The sequence below is a fragment of the Haliaeetus leucocephalus genome, unplaced genomic scaffold (genome assembly GCF_000737465.1).
Source record: "Haliaeetus leucocephalus isolate CR32 unplaced genomic scaffold, Haliaeetus_leucocephalus-4.0 Scaffold932, whole genome shotgun sequence".
NCBI classification, from domain to species: domain Eukaryota; kingdom Metazoa; phylum Chordata; class Aves; order Accipitriformes; family Accipitridae; genus Haliaeetus; species Haliaeetus leucocephalus.
In genome coordinates, this window is record NW_010973368.1 from 3543059 (window position 1) to 3560184 (window position 17126).

The 17126-nt window shown below is 43.3% G+C and overlaps 1 protein-coding gene across 1 annotated transcript in view; it reads left to right on the forward strand.

The window, feature by feature from the left end:
• Positions 1–6: 6 nt before the first annotated feature.
• The window catches only part of YLPM1 (YLP motif containing 1), a 37872-nt gene continuing 20752 nt past the window's right edge, over positions 7–17126 (forward strand). The window contains exons 1-5 of the mRNA XM_010583714.1: positions 7–351; positions 5225–5467; positions 6402–6596; positions 7853–8595; positions 11641–14055. Coding sequence (XP_010582016.1) covers positions 121–351; positions 5225–5467; positions 6402–6596; positions 7853–8595; positions 11641–14055 — 3827 coding nt within the window. The 5' untranslated portion in view covers positions 7–120. The remainder of the gene's footprint in view (positions 352–5224; positions 5468–6401; positions 6597–7852; positions 8596–11640; positions 14056–17126) is intronic.

A 17126-nucleotide genomic window follows, 5' to 3' on the forward strand; every position in this document is an offset into this window, starting at 1 on the left:
CTGCCGCGGGCGCAGGCCTCCCAGCCGCCCCCCTCCTTCTCCGAGCCACCGCCCCCCTCCCTGGAGCCCCCGCCGGCCACCGCCTCCCAGCCCTACCTGCCGCCTCCTGCCCAGGGCTACATGGCGCACCCCCAGCCCTACCTGCTCTCCTCCCAGGCCTCCCCTTCCCAGCCGGCGCAGCCCGGCCTGGCGCCCTCCATCCCTCCCCCGGCCAAGCCATCGCAGGCCCATTTCCCCCCGCCCCAGCCGTCCTTGCCCCTGCCCGCCGCTGCCCAGCCGGAGGCCGCGCAGGGTGCCAGCAAGGAGGCCGGTGGCACCGAGCAGCCGGACCCCTCCACCATGACTCCCCAGGTAAGGCAACGCCGCCTCCTCCGCGCTCGCCCCCGCGGCCCCGGCTGGCAGGGGCAGCCGCCAGGGCAGCGGTGGTGATTAGCCGCTGCTGGCGGGTAGGTCTGCGAGTGAGGGCAGTTAGTAAACACGCCGTATTTGCATAATACTTGAAGGGTTTGGACGCAACCCGTGGAAGTCCGGCAATGGCACGGCTCGGGCGAGTCTCTGTAAGCGCTTCTTTATCCAGGAGTGCTTGTTGGGACGTAACAAATCATCATTTTTCAAGAGCCAGTGAGTTGTTTATGGAAAAGTCTAACTCCTGGCTGAATTTAATTTTCCTGGGGGGGTTTGTTGGTCTCTGGAGAATTGTTTTCCAAAGTACAGTGTGTGGGCGACCTGCAGGAACCTCTGATGACTTCATCCGGCATGTTCTGAGATGCAACAGACTGTTTGCTTAGTGCACGTTGCAGGATGAGTGCCTCTTGTCTTTGGCGATTCCTTCATTTAGTTTTCTCATGGGGTCGTGTTTCAGTCGTCTGCCCAATTGGTGTAGAATTATGACTATTTTAATCTTACCGCACATAGTTAAAGCTGCAAAAGTGTTTCTGTTGTAGTACATAGTTGCCCTTTGCTTAGATTTGCGTGTTGTGTGCTACACGTGCCTGATCTTCCAGTACAAGATTGTGGGGGGCGTTGGAGGGAAATGCTCTGAAATGCTTTTGAGGTGAAAAATGTTGTTAATGCTGTGTGCTTTTTATGCGTACGTTAGGGCCGAAATGCCTGCAAAATGTTCACGTGCTTCACTTCCTAAATGTGAGCAGTTCCAGTGAACTTGGCGTGACCATTCAAATGCATTAAATTAGGGACAATCTAGTTGCTTAAGGTTAAGCATGCACAAAGAGACAGGCATGTTGAGGTCCTCCACTATGTATACAGGTCAGTCAGATTCACTGAGGCTTTTGCATGGTTTTAGGGTCAGCTTGTAGAGATCCAGCTGCAAGGACAAAGCTGAAGTGCATGCTTTAAATTGACTTTATTTATCTTTAAAAGATATCTATTTTTGGCAAATTGGTCTTAGGATTCTGATTTGAACCTAAGTTCGCAAAAATCCTGTTGCGCCATATTGAAGTCACTGACACTTTAAATTTGTTAATCGTTGGGACACCTTTTTAATTTCCTACCAATATCTGAATATGTTTGGGAATGTATCATTTTTAAGTTTGCACCATATAACTAATCACTGCCTAGCAAAGTGGTGCTTTCAGTTCATGAATTTAATTTTACAAAGGTTTTGGACAGTACTAGTTGATCTTTTACAGTGAGAGCAATGGGACTCATTAAATTTTTTAATGACAAAACCAAAACCTTGAAAAATCAGGTGTAAAAAGTGATGTTAATTCGGTGTTGAGGCTGCTTGATGACTTCTTAAATTATTGAACTTGAGATTGAACAGTAAACTGTAATTCCTCCCCCCTTATGTAGCCTGAAACTTCATTAATGTTATTTAATTGTTCCTCAACTACTCTGTCCTTTCCGGAAGAGTAGCAAGTAGTGCATTATTGTGGTGCACACATAGAAGTGGCAGAATACTGCTGAAGTTTACATTGTCTGGTTTATGAGTGTTTGTACTATCTTGAGTAGTTTGTTTACTCTCATGCACAATTCAAAAGTAATCTGGTACTTTGCTGGTCATAAATTTGTTATAACAGGTTGATACGATTTTGGCTATCTTGGGCTGTAAAATGAGACAGTATTTGGAGCAACAAGTCCTTACACAACAGGAATAGGAAAGACAAAGTGTGGTGATGCTTTCTTCCTGATGATATTAAAAGCCAAGTAGAGAAATACTGTAATTTGTAATTTATAAGATCCTATTAAGCCTTTGTTTAAACTGGTAATTGAAAACAATTCTTTTTGTTCTCATCCCACAGTAACAGTGGCTGCAGCCAAATAGATCAGCGTTTTTCTCTTAACACAGAAAATACGCAATTTGCCATGACTTAGTGTTTTATTATTTCCCTTTTTTGTCTAAAACCAAGATACTGCTCTTTGCCTTGACAATATTGTGAGTTTATAGTAGTTTATTACATGAGTATACAGTTGGATTAAATTACTGGATTCTTGTGTTTCTTTACAATTAGATGCATCTTTTGTCAAGTCCTGTTAAAATACCTGTTCTATTTCTTTAATGGTCCATCTGATATTTGGGTACTGTATGCTGCTATTTATTTACAGTAGTAAACAAATATTTGTGGGTGCATCTGTACCCATAAATATGCATTTATCTACATCTGTAAAAGCTACCTTAGCTTTACCATGTCACCTTTCAGCAGATTGTTGCACTCTTTACAATCCCCCTTCTGTTTTATAAAGGTTGCTAAACCATTCTTTTGCTATCCTTACCAGAAAAGGACCAAGTGTGCCCCAAAATAGGCATTGTGTTATGGCCTACGGTCGCCTAAATTAATTTTGAAGTAGTCTTTTGGCATGGGCTCTGCATTAATGTTTTTGGTGGTATGTCCTGTGGTCAGGAGCTGATAGTGCCGGTTTCAGTGTTCCCTGTAAAATGCAACAGGCATAGTCTGTTGGTCAGCCGAAGATGGAAAAAGGCATATGTTGATGCTGGTGTGTTCCTTGGGCTTAAGGATTGTAACTGGACTTGAATAATGACAGTCATCAGGAGGAGATAAGCACTCAAATAACTGAACTTTCTGCTATCAGGAATTTTCTACGCTAGCACTTCTGTTTTGCTCAGACTAAGCTGTAGAAATCTACCTTTCTGCTTTTCTCATGCTTTGCAGATAGAACATGCAATACGTGTGTCACTGACTTCATCTGCTGCAAAAAATAGGTGACAGGGTATTATTGTAGTTCTTTGTGTGAACCCCTGGTCATATTATGAGTTTTAGCCCTTTGTCCAATTGGTAGAATGAGGAGGAAACAAAATGGATCCATGGAAACAACCGTTTTGTGGCAGTAGAACATGTGCTCACCAAGCATAGCATCCAGCACCATCATGGTAAATCACCTTATAATGCCTTTTGAGAGGGATAATTGAATCAGGTTTTGTATAGCTGAGGATGTATGCTCCTCCCTGGTGTTGAAAGTTGCACTTACTACAGCATGTTGTTGAAGGTTTTTGAGAGAGTCCATGCTGGAGTGTAAATGCATGTCTTCCACCCAAAGTCATAACAGCTCTTCTGAGTCATATTCTTGTTAAAAAGATTCTTGGCAGGAGTTATTGCAGGATCAACATGAAATCCAAGAAGCATAGCCTCTCCTTTCATTGACCGCATCTCCAAGTTACAGCTTTACAGAAGTATTTTTTAAAAAATACAGCTCCATGTTTAATTGTGTCTGCTAGATTGCTACCAATAGAAAACATCATTCCTGATCTGAGCATGACGTAGGCTTTTGGAGGAAGCTTGCACTTCTTTTAAACCTGTTTTAAGATAGGCAGAATGGTTCAGTTTTGAGAAATCTCATCAGACAGCACCTACCGCTTTGTTGTTGTCACAGTTATATTTTAAAATACCTGCATCTTTTGGATTCTTTTCTGTTTCTGAGTGGGCTTTATATACATGTCTTTTCTTAAATGTGTGTGCTGGGATGGAAGGGAAGAACAGAGGATATGAAAGATGTAGAGCAGTCACAGATTCTAAGAGGTGGTGTGAAGTTGACATGAGAGCACAAGAATGGTTGCACTAGGTCAGACCAAATGTACAGTATTTTATCATTCTGTCTTTGACAGTGACTAAAAGCAAATGCTAAGAGAATAACTTAAAAATCAAGTGTATAGCGATACTTCCCTAAAATCTAGGAGCCGCCTTAGCTGCAACTAGTGTCTTTATCTTTAAAATCTGTAGATTTTTCTTCTATGAGCTTATGGAGCTGTGTCTTGAATCCACAAAATTTTAGCCCTTGCAATGGTCTCTGGCAGGGACTTTGGTAGCACAAGGCCATGTCAGGTGAAGAGCTGCTTCCTGTGTGTTTTAAATCTGTGTCCTGCTAGTCTGATTTGATGCCTGATACTTCTTGTATTGGAGGAGGTGCAGAACTGTGGGTTCCTAATGAGGACTCTTTAAGATGCACCACTACTTAAGTGTTGAGATACTTATCTTTAGCCTTTTGTTCTTTATGTTGGTGTCAGCTTACAGTGCTTTGAAGCTACTGTCATCTGTCCCGAGTACTCTAATTCTAGCCTGAAATGTTTAAAACTGAAAGGTTGATCACTTCTTAAATGGATAATTTTTTGGGTGCAACCATGTCTCTTTACCTCTTCAGCTGTTGAATGAATCAGAATTAATGAGAATTCAGATGATAAATAATACTCCCTATATGCTGGTTCCGATTGTTCTTTTTCCTTTCCACAGCCTTTATTCAAACGTCTCCACCACAATTTCTCAGCTGTCATTTTCACTCTGCTTGATGTCTGTGTTCTCTGTGTGTCCTCTTCATCTTTTTTGTACGTTTCCTCCTTTTTCTCTTTACTGGTCCCTTACTCATACGAGTCCTCCATTTTCCCTTCATTTTACCTGAGTTAGTCTCATAATTATAGCTGTCAGGAATAAAAAGCACTAAAAATAAATGTGGTACTTATCACATGTCTGTACTAATTTGGCTTTTTATTGGCCACCTTTTTGCTTTTTGTTATTGTGCTGTTTAGTTGTAAGGTCTTTGAGGTAGGAAATACATTCTGCTGCAGGCACTATGCCTCACGTAGTGGTTTCTGAATTTTGATTCAATTTTCTGACATCCATTGCAATACTGTTGATGATGAAGTGAGTTTTCCCTCAAAAGAGATTTCCAGAGTAGGATTCTAGTGACTGTCATGAATTAATTTTCATGTTTTTTTCCTATGAAAGGTGTCTTAGAAAATTTCTGTCTGTTGTAGGAACAGCAGCAATACTGGTACCAGCAGCACCTGCTTAGCCTCCAGCAAAGGGCAAAAGCCCATGCTCAGGGACAGCAGCAAATGAAAGGTCCAGTAGTGAAGGATGCAGCTGAGCAGAGAGCAAAGTCTGAAGAAGGGAAAATGAGTGTTTCAACTCAGCAATCTGAACCTCCTCCACTTAATGAATCCCTGCCTCCAGCTTCCAAAGAAGATGAGTCTTCTCTTCCATCCACTGAAACTCAGGTAGGCTTTGTAAAGTGATGCCACTCCTTTTATTGTGCTAGATAGGACAAAGAAACAGGAAAACAATGCCATCAAGTTCTTGTATATACTGTGTAACAATAACTAAATATGGTGAAGCAATCTTAAAAGAACGTTTGCTAAGGCTGCACCAATTTAAAAAATAAAAATACACACCTTATATATAGACTTAAATGGTCACCCACACATGCACCAAGCAAGTCCAAGCTTCACTCACACCTTCCCCAATGCTGTTGTCTTTGTCTGTGAGAAACATTTTGTGATACCTAAGCGCAAAATCCAAGTATTCGATAGATGAGGAATACTATCTTCAAGACACTAGTTCTTTATTCCTCTCTGGCAGTTTGCCAATTCTGGCTCCCCTTCTCTATGTGTGTTATAGCTTGTCTGAAAGCCAGGAACTTTGCACAGAGTATTTTTGTCAGCATGCTTAGTAACAGTTACTACATAATGGATGGAGGTCATGATTGATGTTTGAACAGGTTACTGTAGGGTAGTAGATTACCCTGCAGCATGTGCTCCACTTCAGCTTACAGTATGTGCCTTCCTATCAAGTGGCAAAAATATTGCACTCTGAGTTACTTTACCTCACCATGAAAAACCACTGTTGTCTCATTATATTTGCTGTGAGCAACAGATAAGAGATCTGCATTAATCTTTTTCCTGTAGGTAGTTTCTGTATATATGAATACTGTAATTGCTATCAGCCTAACCTTTAGATCAGGCTGTTCACATTAAGAATAAATTAAATAAAAATCAGCCTTCCAGAAGCTGTGGGTGGCCAGAACACTGAAATATAGAGTGATAAAACAACGAACACTGAGAAAGTTCCTGTAGACTGGTTAGTGACCAAGTATGGTTTTTCTTCTGACAGAAGGAGCTTTCCTTTATTTATAGCATTTGCCTTTTTCTCTAGCTCAATATTGAACCACCTGATGACCCCGAGGAAGATTTGAGATTGCAGCAGTTGCAAGCAGCAGCAGCTCAATGGCAGCAGCATCCCCATCACCGGGTTGGATTTCAATATCAGAGAATAATGCAGAAGCATGCCCAGCTGCAGCAGATAGTACAGCAGTATCAACAGATCATGCAACAGCCGCCACACTTACAGGTGAAACACTAAGGAAATGTGTTTGATATACTTCCCGGGTGACCCAGCACTCATGGTCTGCTGAAAAACAAGTAGTTGAATAATTTGTCATGGTTGGCTCATTTAGCTACTTTTTCTGCTTGGGTGGAAGTCTATATCCCCTTTTCCTACTGTCACTCAACTTCAGAATGAAAAAAGAATTGACAGATGGTGATGAAGCTTCAGCAGGATGAGAAATACAGGACTTTACACTTGTCTTAAGATTTTTCAGACATACTTGGGTGGTACAGAAGCAAAGCTGAACACAATATTGAATTTACTTGGCTTTGAATGTTTTACTGCTGGAGAAACAGTTCAGAAGAAAGGTCAAGTAAACAGATGATTGCATGGAGTAATTTGGTAGCTGCTCTTTTTTACAATATTGTGTAGTACAAAAATAAATATGTACAATGATGAAGTAAACATAGATGCCAAAAATACACAGTTAAAGTAATTAAGAAAATCAGTCTCACATTATTTACTCAAATGATCAGTGAAATAAAATAAAAAGTCTTAATAACAAGTTTGGATAATTGTATCAGTTGCAACCTTTAAGCTTTTAAGTAGAATTTGATTACTGTATTAGAGAGGTGAGTCAGCTTTTTCTAGGTTGGTGGAGTTTGTACATTAAGCATTTCTTTGTAGCTTGGGCTGTCTGCTTGTTTAAAAAAAAATCTCTTAAGTGTGAACCCTGAAAATCTGAGACAAGATCAAGCCGTGGATATTAGGACCTGTATCTACACATAATGAAAGACAGCCTTGAAAGAAGCCTTATTTTGTCAGATCTTCTTATTTGCACAGGTTTAGAGAAAAGTAAGTGCTGACAGCTGAAGCAACGATGAGCAGGTTAATAACAGCAACTGAAGCCTTGAGAAATAGCCATGTACTGTATGTATTGAAAGCATGAAGATTGATCTCGGCTTTAGCTGTTGTTAGCATCCGGTAATAATACAGCTTGGACCCCTTTTATTATAGCTTTCTTCAGCTGTCCTGTTTAAAAAAAAACAAATACACACACACAAAAACCTTTTATACATAAATGTCCTCTAGTTATAAAATGTGTAAGTTGTCACAATGACTTTAGACATCACAGTTCATGTTTGCTTTTGTTTCAATGTAGTTCTTCCTCAACCTTCTGTCCAAGTCAGAAATTGTGATATTACGAGTGATACTGAAATACGTGGCTCTGAAAATAACTAAGATGGTATTTTGAAGCTATTCTTGTGTTCTCATTGCAGACAATGTCAGTGGACATGCAGCTGCGACATTATGAGGCACAGCAAAAACAGTTCCAGCAGCTTCATAAGGATTGGGAGCGATCAATGAACCAACAGTGGCAGCATCAGCTTCAAACCTACCCTCACAAAGACCAGCTTCAAGAGTATGAGAAACAGTGGAAAGCATGGGATGAACAGATGAAGGTTACTCAGTCCCATCTGCAGGAGAAAGTGAGCTCACTTCAAAATCTGAAGAATCAGTACCCTGCAAATGTTTCGCTGCCACCTCCATTTGTTCCATATTCTCAAACCACTCAAGGTGGCATTCCTGTTATGCCTCCAACTTTACCTTCAACTACGCCTCCACTGGTCCCCCCACCTCTGTCTTCTGTTTCTCAGTTATCTAATTCCTCTGTCCCTTCAGGATCCAGTTCTCAAAGCAGTCAATCTACTGAGACACCAAGGCCAGCTCTGCTTCCCACCCCTGGTACCTATGCATCAAAAATAGCTAGTTCAACTGTCTATTCACCTTATCATTCTCAAGTAAGTTCATCCTTTGGCTCTTCAGACCATGGAAAGTCTCAAGGTCATCTTAGTAAACAAACTGTCCCTATTTCATCTGAGCAAGGATGTGGGGAACTGAAAGCCACTTCTGCAGTGTCTTCAACTCATGCACCTACCATGCAGGATAAACCAGTGAGGTCAGGTGGATTGCTTCCCGATCCTCCCAGATCAGCACGTTTTGAAGGCCCCAGAGGCCCTAGGTAAGGATGTTTTTGATTTATACATGTTCCAGGCTACAAGACTTTCAGTGATATATTAAGAAATGAAATATGTATCTTATTCTTAAATCTTCCTGAGGTCGTGTGAAGTGTGCTTGTTTGGTGGGGGTTTTGTTTTTGATGTATGTACACCGTGCTCTGTATTTATTTTATTAAAGCAAGAATAGATAGATGCCTTTCACCTGAGAATTATCTAGAATAGATTTTTTTTTTTTTTTTCCCTAGTAAAATGCTTGGGCACACTGCACCCTTTTCATTCCTGGAGACATAATCTCCCTTTTGGGAAAACAGGAAAGCTGTTGTAAATATTTGATATGTCTTTGCTGTCCTTAGTTTGAAGATGATAACTCACACTTGAAAGAGTGATCCTGTATGAAAAGTGATTTAAATTCCCAGCATTTTGTCTGTGGTACTTGGAACACGGTTTAGGATAATCTAAACTAAAAATGTTGAAGGGTCGTTTTTCAGGTGTTGCTCTATGTGGTAGCAATTTAATGTAGGCATTCTGAAAGGGATTGAGGAAAGTATTCAGATATTCAGCTGAATATACTAACGTAGCTAATTACTGGCAATTTAGATGCTATTTATTTTTTAGAAACAATAAAGTTTGTAATCCAACATGTATTACAGAAAGATACGAGAATTCAAAGCTGTTCACCAGTACTTTACCTTCTAGTGTGAGAGTTCTGCAGCTATATGATTGTCCTATTCAGTGCACTTTTCAAAATGGCAGTTTGATGAGAGAGATAGTGCTTGTCTTAAGTACAAGTCAATGGTTTTCTACACATGTAGCATTACTTAGCATTCAAACAGTTACAAACAGAAGAGAAGGAAAGAAATGAAGATTTGAGCCTTAGGATCTGAGCATTAGGATTCTTCGCCGCTTTTTCTTTTGCATTACGTCATGATGGTCTTGGTTTTGTTGTCTGTTGGTTGCTGTCTTTATCTTTTGGTAAGGTACAGTTTTGTTCAAATTTAAAATTTCATTTTATCAGGTGGATGACCTGCTGCCTTAATGTAAAGCTACTCTAAAAGTCAGTGTTTCCATGTCTTTTATGTGGTTTTATACCTGCTAATGGCTTAATCCAAGGTCTTGGGTTTGGAATATTTTTCTTTCATACTTGACATGGTATCAAGTTGCAAAACCAATATCTGTTCTGTCTGATCATTAGTTCAAGATGGGTTGATGTGATGCCTACTGAATCAAAGAACAGTGTTGTTCTGTTCAGTTGTGTCTATCCTTGCATACTCAAGGTTCACATGGGCCCACTTCTCGAGCTTGTCCAGGTCCCTCTGGATGGTGTCCCATGCCTCAGGTGTGTCAACTGCACCACTCAGCTTGGTGTTGTCTGCAAACTTGCTGAGGGTGCACTCGATCCTACTGTCTATGTCATTGTTGAAGATATTAAACAGTACTGGTCCCAATACGGACCCCTGAGGGACACCACTTGTCACTGATCTCCATCTGGACATTGATCTGTTGACCACTACCCCCTGGATGCAACCATCCAGCCAACTCCTCATGCACTGAACAGTCCCATCCATGAAATCCGTATGTCTCCAATTTAGAGAGAGGGATGTTCTGGGGGACCATGTCAAAGGTCTTACAGAAGTCCAGATAGATGACATCTGTAGCTCTTCCCTTGTCCACTGATGTAGTCACTCCATGATAGAAGGCCACTAGGTTGGTCAGGCAAGACTTGCTCTTGGTGAAGCCACACTGGCTGTCTCGAATCACCTCCCTGTCCTCTATGTGCCTTAGCATAGCTTCTAGGAGGATCTGTTCCATGATCTTCCCAGGCACAGAGGTGAGGCTGACAGATTGGTAGTTCCCAGGGTCTTCCTTTCTACCCTTTTCAAAAATGGGTGCAATGTTTCCCTTTTCCCAGTCACTGGGGACTTCACCTGACTGCCATGACTTTTCAAATATTATGGAGAGTGGCTTATCAGCCAATTCCATCAGGACTCTGGAATGCATCTTGTGAGGTCCCATAGACTTATGTATGTTCAGGTTCCTCAGGTGGTCATGAACCTGATCTTTTCTTACAGTGTGAGGGACTTTGCTCCCCCAGTCCCTGTCTTGCAGTCCATCCACCGAAGAGGTGTGGAAAGAGAGGCTGGCAGTGAAGACTGAGGCAAAAAAGTTGTTGAATACCTCATCCTTCTCCTTGTCCACTGTTACCAGTTTGCCAGTCATGTTCATCGGGGGGGGGGTCCGCTTTCTTTGTTCTTCCTTTTCTGGCTGACATACCTATAGAAGCCCTTCTTGTTACTCTTTGCATCCCTTGCCCAGTTCAGCTCCAGCTGCACTTTGGCCTTCCTGACCTCATCCAGTGAGACGCAACTGTGAATCCCAACCATCCAAGCAGCTTGACTTCAGACATGAGTTCTCTATTTTGTGTAAAATGAATTTAATTTGTTCTAGATAAATATGATTGCATGAATTATTCATTAGTTTGCCTGACCCATTTCCTCATGTTCAATAATAGTTCTAACTGCTCTCAAAAAGAATTTAAAAAGTGATGCAATAAAAATATATTTGTTTTAGGCATATTATCTTGCGTGGAACTGGGCAATATCACAGTTTGTTGCACTTTCTGAAAGGATCTGTATTTAAAGATTTATCTAGATAGCATTCATCACCATAGTTAAGTAGGCTTGTTGCATATTATCAAAACAAAAGTTCAGTGAGAGTTGTTGTTTGCAACAAAACTTCTGTTAACAAACATTGAAAGCTTTTTTTCAAATGAGTGCCAGCTTTCTGTGTCAGTCAGGTTTCAGTCCTGAGATACTTAAGCCAAATTTCCTTTTAGGGTTACATAACCTGCAAGTGGCTTAAACTGGTCTTCAGTGGACAATATTGAATTGAAGAACATGTCTGTGCTTCTGCACTGGTTCAGTAGGGATTGATCCTAAGGCATACTAGGATTCATCAGTTAGAAGTGACTTTGGGGGGGGTGTGAAACTCCTAGAGGATTTTAACTTGACTTGTTCATTTGAATAAAATTGCCATTATGTCATCTATAGATTTGATGGACCTCGAGGAAGAGGATATGACAAATTTGAAGGCTCGAGACAGAGAGGGCCTCGTTTTGACTCCCAGCGCTCAGAAGGATACAGGTCACGTTTTGACCGACAGAATACAGATGGACAGTCTTCAAGTAGATGGGGGACTATCCCACGAGGACCAGCAGCACAATTTTATACTTCGACAAATGCATCACATGGACATGGTTCCCGACCTGGTGGTCCACGGTGGAGGGGGCCCAGGCCTCATTTGGGACAGCAGCAGTCACAGACAGATTCACAGTCAGAAAACAAAGAACCTTTTACAGACATAGCTGGCAATCAGCAGACTGTAAGCAGAACACAGTCTACTCCTGATGCACAGAGTGCAGGTCCTGTTGAGCCAAATGAGGACCTGACAAACACTCCACAGGAACCATCGAAACCTGAAGTCAAAGAAACTATTTCAGATCCTCCCAAAAAGTGGACGTGGAGTTCACATGATCCTAACCAGCAAGTAGAAGAGTCCAAAGCCCCTACTCCGCCTATTCAGAACCAGAAATCAACATGCCTTTCTAGTAACCCTGTAGCTTTGCAGTCAGGTATTGCAAGAACAGGTGGTACAGTAACCCCTGTAACAGGAAATCAGGATTTGGATTCACCAGATAGCCAGTTGATTGCTTCAGATAGCACCCAGGGCCTACCTGGACCAGAAAGCAGAGGGAAAGGGTCATTTATGCATGAAGATAGAGGCAAGGGACCAGTAAGCAGAGGAAGGGGCCAGGGCAGACTGGATGATGGCCGTGGCAGAGGGCAGGGGGATGGCCGTGGCTGGGGAATGGGCCGTGGCCGAGGGATGGGGAGGATGGATGGTGGCCGAGGGATGGGGAGGATGGATGGTGGTCGGGGTATGGGAAGGATGGATGGTGGTTGGGGAATGGGCAGGATGGACGATGGCCATGGCCGGGGAATGGGCAGGATGGATGATGGCCGTGGCAGAGGATATGTATACAGAGGTAGAGGGCAGGCTAGGCAGGCATCCATCCGCGGCAGGGGTATGTTCAGGAGAGCAGGCAGCCGGGAGAGGATGCCAGATAGGCGGTCAGGCAGCCGGGAGAGGATGCCAGATGGACGGTCTGGCAGCCGAGAGAGGGGACTGGGTGGACGGTCAGATAGCCACGAGAGGGTATTCTCTAGCCGAGACAGAGAGCTAGCTGGGCGGACAGGCAGCCGGGACAGGGGACGGGCAGGGAGCCGGGAGAGAGGCCCAGTGAGGCGGGCGGGTAGCCGGGAGAGGGAGCCCATGCGGCGGGCGGGTAGCCGGGAGAGGGAACCCATGCGGCGAGCAGGTAGCCGGGAGAGGGTCCCCATCAGGCGGGCAGGTAGCCGGGAGAGGGTCCCCGTCAGGCAGGCAGGTAGCCGCGAGAGGGGTCCAGTCAGGCGGGCAGGTAGCCGCGAGAGGGGTCCCATCAGGAGGGCAGGTAGCCGGGAGAGGGAAGCAGGAAGATCTGAAACAGGCAATATAGATAAACCCATTCACCTAGGAGATGATACTGACAAATTGGCTCCATACCATCGAGATGAGACACTCAGGGGTTCTTGGGGTCATGAAGATGATAGAATGCAGGAGGAATTTCCTTTAGATAGTCAAGATGACCCTTCTTTGGAGCATGAGCGATTGGATGACTGGGAAAGAGAACGATACTGGAGAGATCACAACTCTGATTATCAGGATGATTCTGTAGATGCTTATGACAGAGATGACAGGTTGCAACCCCACCATTCATTGCCTCCATTATCTCCCTTGCCACCACTACCTCCTTTATCATCTGATCACGACAGACGAGATTCGTGGTGGGATGACTGGAAAAGACCAAGAGAGAGGGAACTCGAGAGAGATCTAGATAGGACTGGAAGATCCTCAGATATTTATGATCAAGATTTAGACAGAGAATGGGATAGAGACTGGGACATGAGACCTATGGATGACAGAGAAATGGGGAATCGTGACCTGGATATCCCCCCTCTACCACCATTACCACCTCTTCCACCTCTGGACAGATACCGTGAAGATAGGTGGAGGGAGGACAGGAACAGAGATCATTATGACAGAGACCTCCGAGACAGGGGGGAGCTGAGGATTCGAGAGTATCCAGAGAGATATGACACATGGCGGGAGAAGCAAGACTACCTTCCTGAAAGGACTGACTGGGAGAGGGAACGGTTGTCAGATAGGTGGTATCCAGATGATGGAGACAGACTGCGGTCTTTAGATGATCATTCAGATTCATCCCTTCCTCCACCTTCACATTCCTCTGATATGCTGGGAGCGGATTCAAACCTGGACTCTGACCAGTCCTTGGGAGGAGTGATGGTCCTTAGCCAAAGACAGCATGAGATAATTCTGAAGGCTGCCCAGGAGCTCAAAATGCTTAGGTGAGTTGCCTGGTTCTGTCACTTTGGGTGGGAATTCCATTCTGTGGAGATGGTGCTCCTTTACTAATTCGTTCCTTGATTTATGCAGTAATGGCTTCATTTCTTTTCGCCACAGCATGATAGTAGAAGCTCATGTGGAACAAGTTATTAGAAGTACCTCCATCACAGCTTTTGTGGATTGACTTTTTTCTTAAACAGATGGTTGTCCCTTTCCCCATGGATATGCTATCCCCTGTTTGTTACTTTCCAGGAAGATATCTGTCCACATCACCTGACCAATCTTTTTGTTATCCTCAAATGAGCTTGTTGATAACTGCTTTTTAATACTTGTATGTCAAGATCTACATTAATGTGGTTCTTAATTCACACAGTGGGACCTGTTTGATTTTTGATACGGCTTACTTTTCAATTAAAGCATATGTGGGTTTTTTCTTTTTTCTTTTTACAATGCTCCCTCCTTTGAAATCCAGCATCATCAGTGAATAATTTTGTCAAGTTTGGTTGATCTTAGTTCTGAGGATCAGCATAACAGCAGTGATAACAATCAGGAGGATATGAATGCAAGAGTTCACCAAGACCACATTTGAGAAAGCAACTATTAGACTCCCTAAGGCTTTAATAGGTATTTATTTCGAAATAAGTAATAATCCTCTTAAACATCAGAAACATCCTAGGGCTCAGTAAATTTAGTAATAGCAGAATGAATGGAGCACGTATCATCTGTCCCAATGCTATCTTTGCAATTTGGTGCATGGGTTTAGGTGCATTAAATGTTTTTGTTGGTTTTTTTTTTAAAAAAAAAGGAAAGATGAGTTTCTTTGACTATTTCGGTGAATGAGATTTTTCAGAGGAGATTGTAGAGAAGAGAGGAAGCATCTTGGAGACAGAGGTTCATGTGGTTCATCCTATTCATGAGTTTCTGAGAGACAGCTAAGGATTGGTGCCTGGTAAAGACAGGGGTTTCATTTCATAAACAAGATATTATACTGTGGTGGGTTGACCCTGACTGCATGCCAGGTGCCCACCAAAGCTGCTCTATCACTCCCTCTCCTCAACTGGACAGGGAATAGAAAATATAACAAAAGGCTCATGGGTCGAGATAAGGACAGGGAGAGATCACTCAACCAATTACTGTCATGGGCAAAACAGACTCAACTTAGGGAAAATTAACTTAATTTATTACCAATCAAACCAGAGTATGGTAATGAGAAATAAAACCAAATCTTAAAACACCTTCCTCCCATGCCTCCCTTCTTCCTGGGCACTGCTTCACTCCCGAATTCTCTACCTAGCCCCCTGAGCAGTGCAGGAGGACAGGGAATGGGGGTTACAGTCAGTTCATCACAGGCTGTCTCTGCTGCTTCATCCTCTTCGGGGGCAGGACTCCTCACACTCTTCCCCTGCTCCAGCATGAGGTCCCTCCCATGGGAGACAGTCCTCCACAAACTTCTCCAACGTGGGTCCTTCCCACAGGCTGCAGTCCTTCAGGCACAGACTGCTCCAGTGTGGGTCCCCCGTAGGGTCACAAGTCCTGCCAGAAACCTGCTCCAGCGTGGGGTCCTCTCTCCACAGATCCATGGGTCCTGCCAGGAGCCTGCTTCAGCGTGGGCTTCCCATGGGGTCACAGCCTCCTTCGGGCATCCACCTGCTCCGGCGTGGGGTCCTCTCCGGGCTGCGAGAGGATATCTGCTCCACCATGGACCTCCCTGGGCTGCAGAGGACAGCCTGCCTCACCATGCTCTCCCCCATGGGAGCAGGGGAATCTCTGCTCCAGCACCGGGAGCACCTCCTCCCCCTCCTTCTTCACTGACCTTGGTGTCTGCAGGGCTGTTTCTCTTACATGTTCTCACTCCTCTCTGCAGCTGCAGTTTCTGTGTTGCAGCAACTTTTTTTCCCTTCTTAAATACGTTACCACACAGGCGCTGCCACCATCACTGATGGGCTCAGCCTTGGCCAGCGGCGGGTCTGTCTTGGAGCTGGCTGACATTGGCTCTGTCAGACATAGGGAAAGCTTCTAGCAGTTTCTCACAGAAGCCACCCCGTAACCCCCCAGGTACCAAAAGTTGCCACACAAACCCAATACATATGCTAAAATAATGGGCAATTAAAATGAATGTTTTGTTATCATTATTGCACTTTAAACCATGCTGAAAGATAACAGAGACATTTTGCACTTTTCTTGAAGCTGTTTTGTTTTCAGACTCATAAGATTGCTAAGCATCTGTCCCATACAGAGGGCCTTAGTTGCATGCCAAAATGCAAGAAAAATGATTTTTAAAAAGGAAGGGAGAACTTTTTTTCTGAATAATTTAATCTTTCACTGCAATTAGATTAATCCAAGAGTTTGGAGCAACAGATCATTTTCAGCTTCCTGACTTTCCCATTGCCTCAGGTTGCCAGGTATATGCTTTGCTGTTTAATGTGACTAGCTGCAAGCCAGTGGACTTAAGCTAAGGACCATAGTTTGTGAATCACTACTTGAGTAATTTATTAGGGCTGAGATACTTAAACATAGAAACTAAAATGGTTTTTGTAAGAAAGTAGATACATATACCTCTTTCTAATCCAGTAGAAAGGGGAAATATAAACATGATACTGCTGATACTGATTTTTAATTGAATATGGGAGTAATCTTAAAATTAGTTACACTGGTACTTCTCATCAGGTTCTTATATGCAGATGACCCCAGTCTGAACAGTAGGAACAACTTTAAGGGAAACTGCTTATGATTTTTTTTTTCTTTCTTTGAACAAAGAGTTATACCAGTAGTGTGGTACATAACTGCTTTCATCTCAAAGGTAAAGCCTTTATCTGGCTTTGCTTTTATTGTGTATAAAACAGCATACTCTGAGCTGCATGCTGTTCTATATTTGTCATCTGGTGTATTTTTCCTAAGCCAGGTGTAAAGAAGACATAAGTGCTAGCAATTGCTTGTTTTTATTCTTTGTACTAATGCAGCACTTGGGATCCCTTCCTGTAAGCCAAGTTCCCCTTGTGCTGGACACTGGACAGATGCATTGCTAGTTAGGATGGTCTCTGTTGTGTCTAGTACAGAGGAATCCCATTCTTAG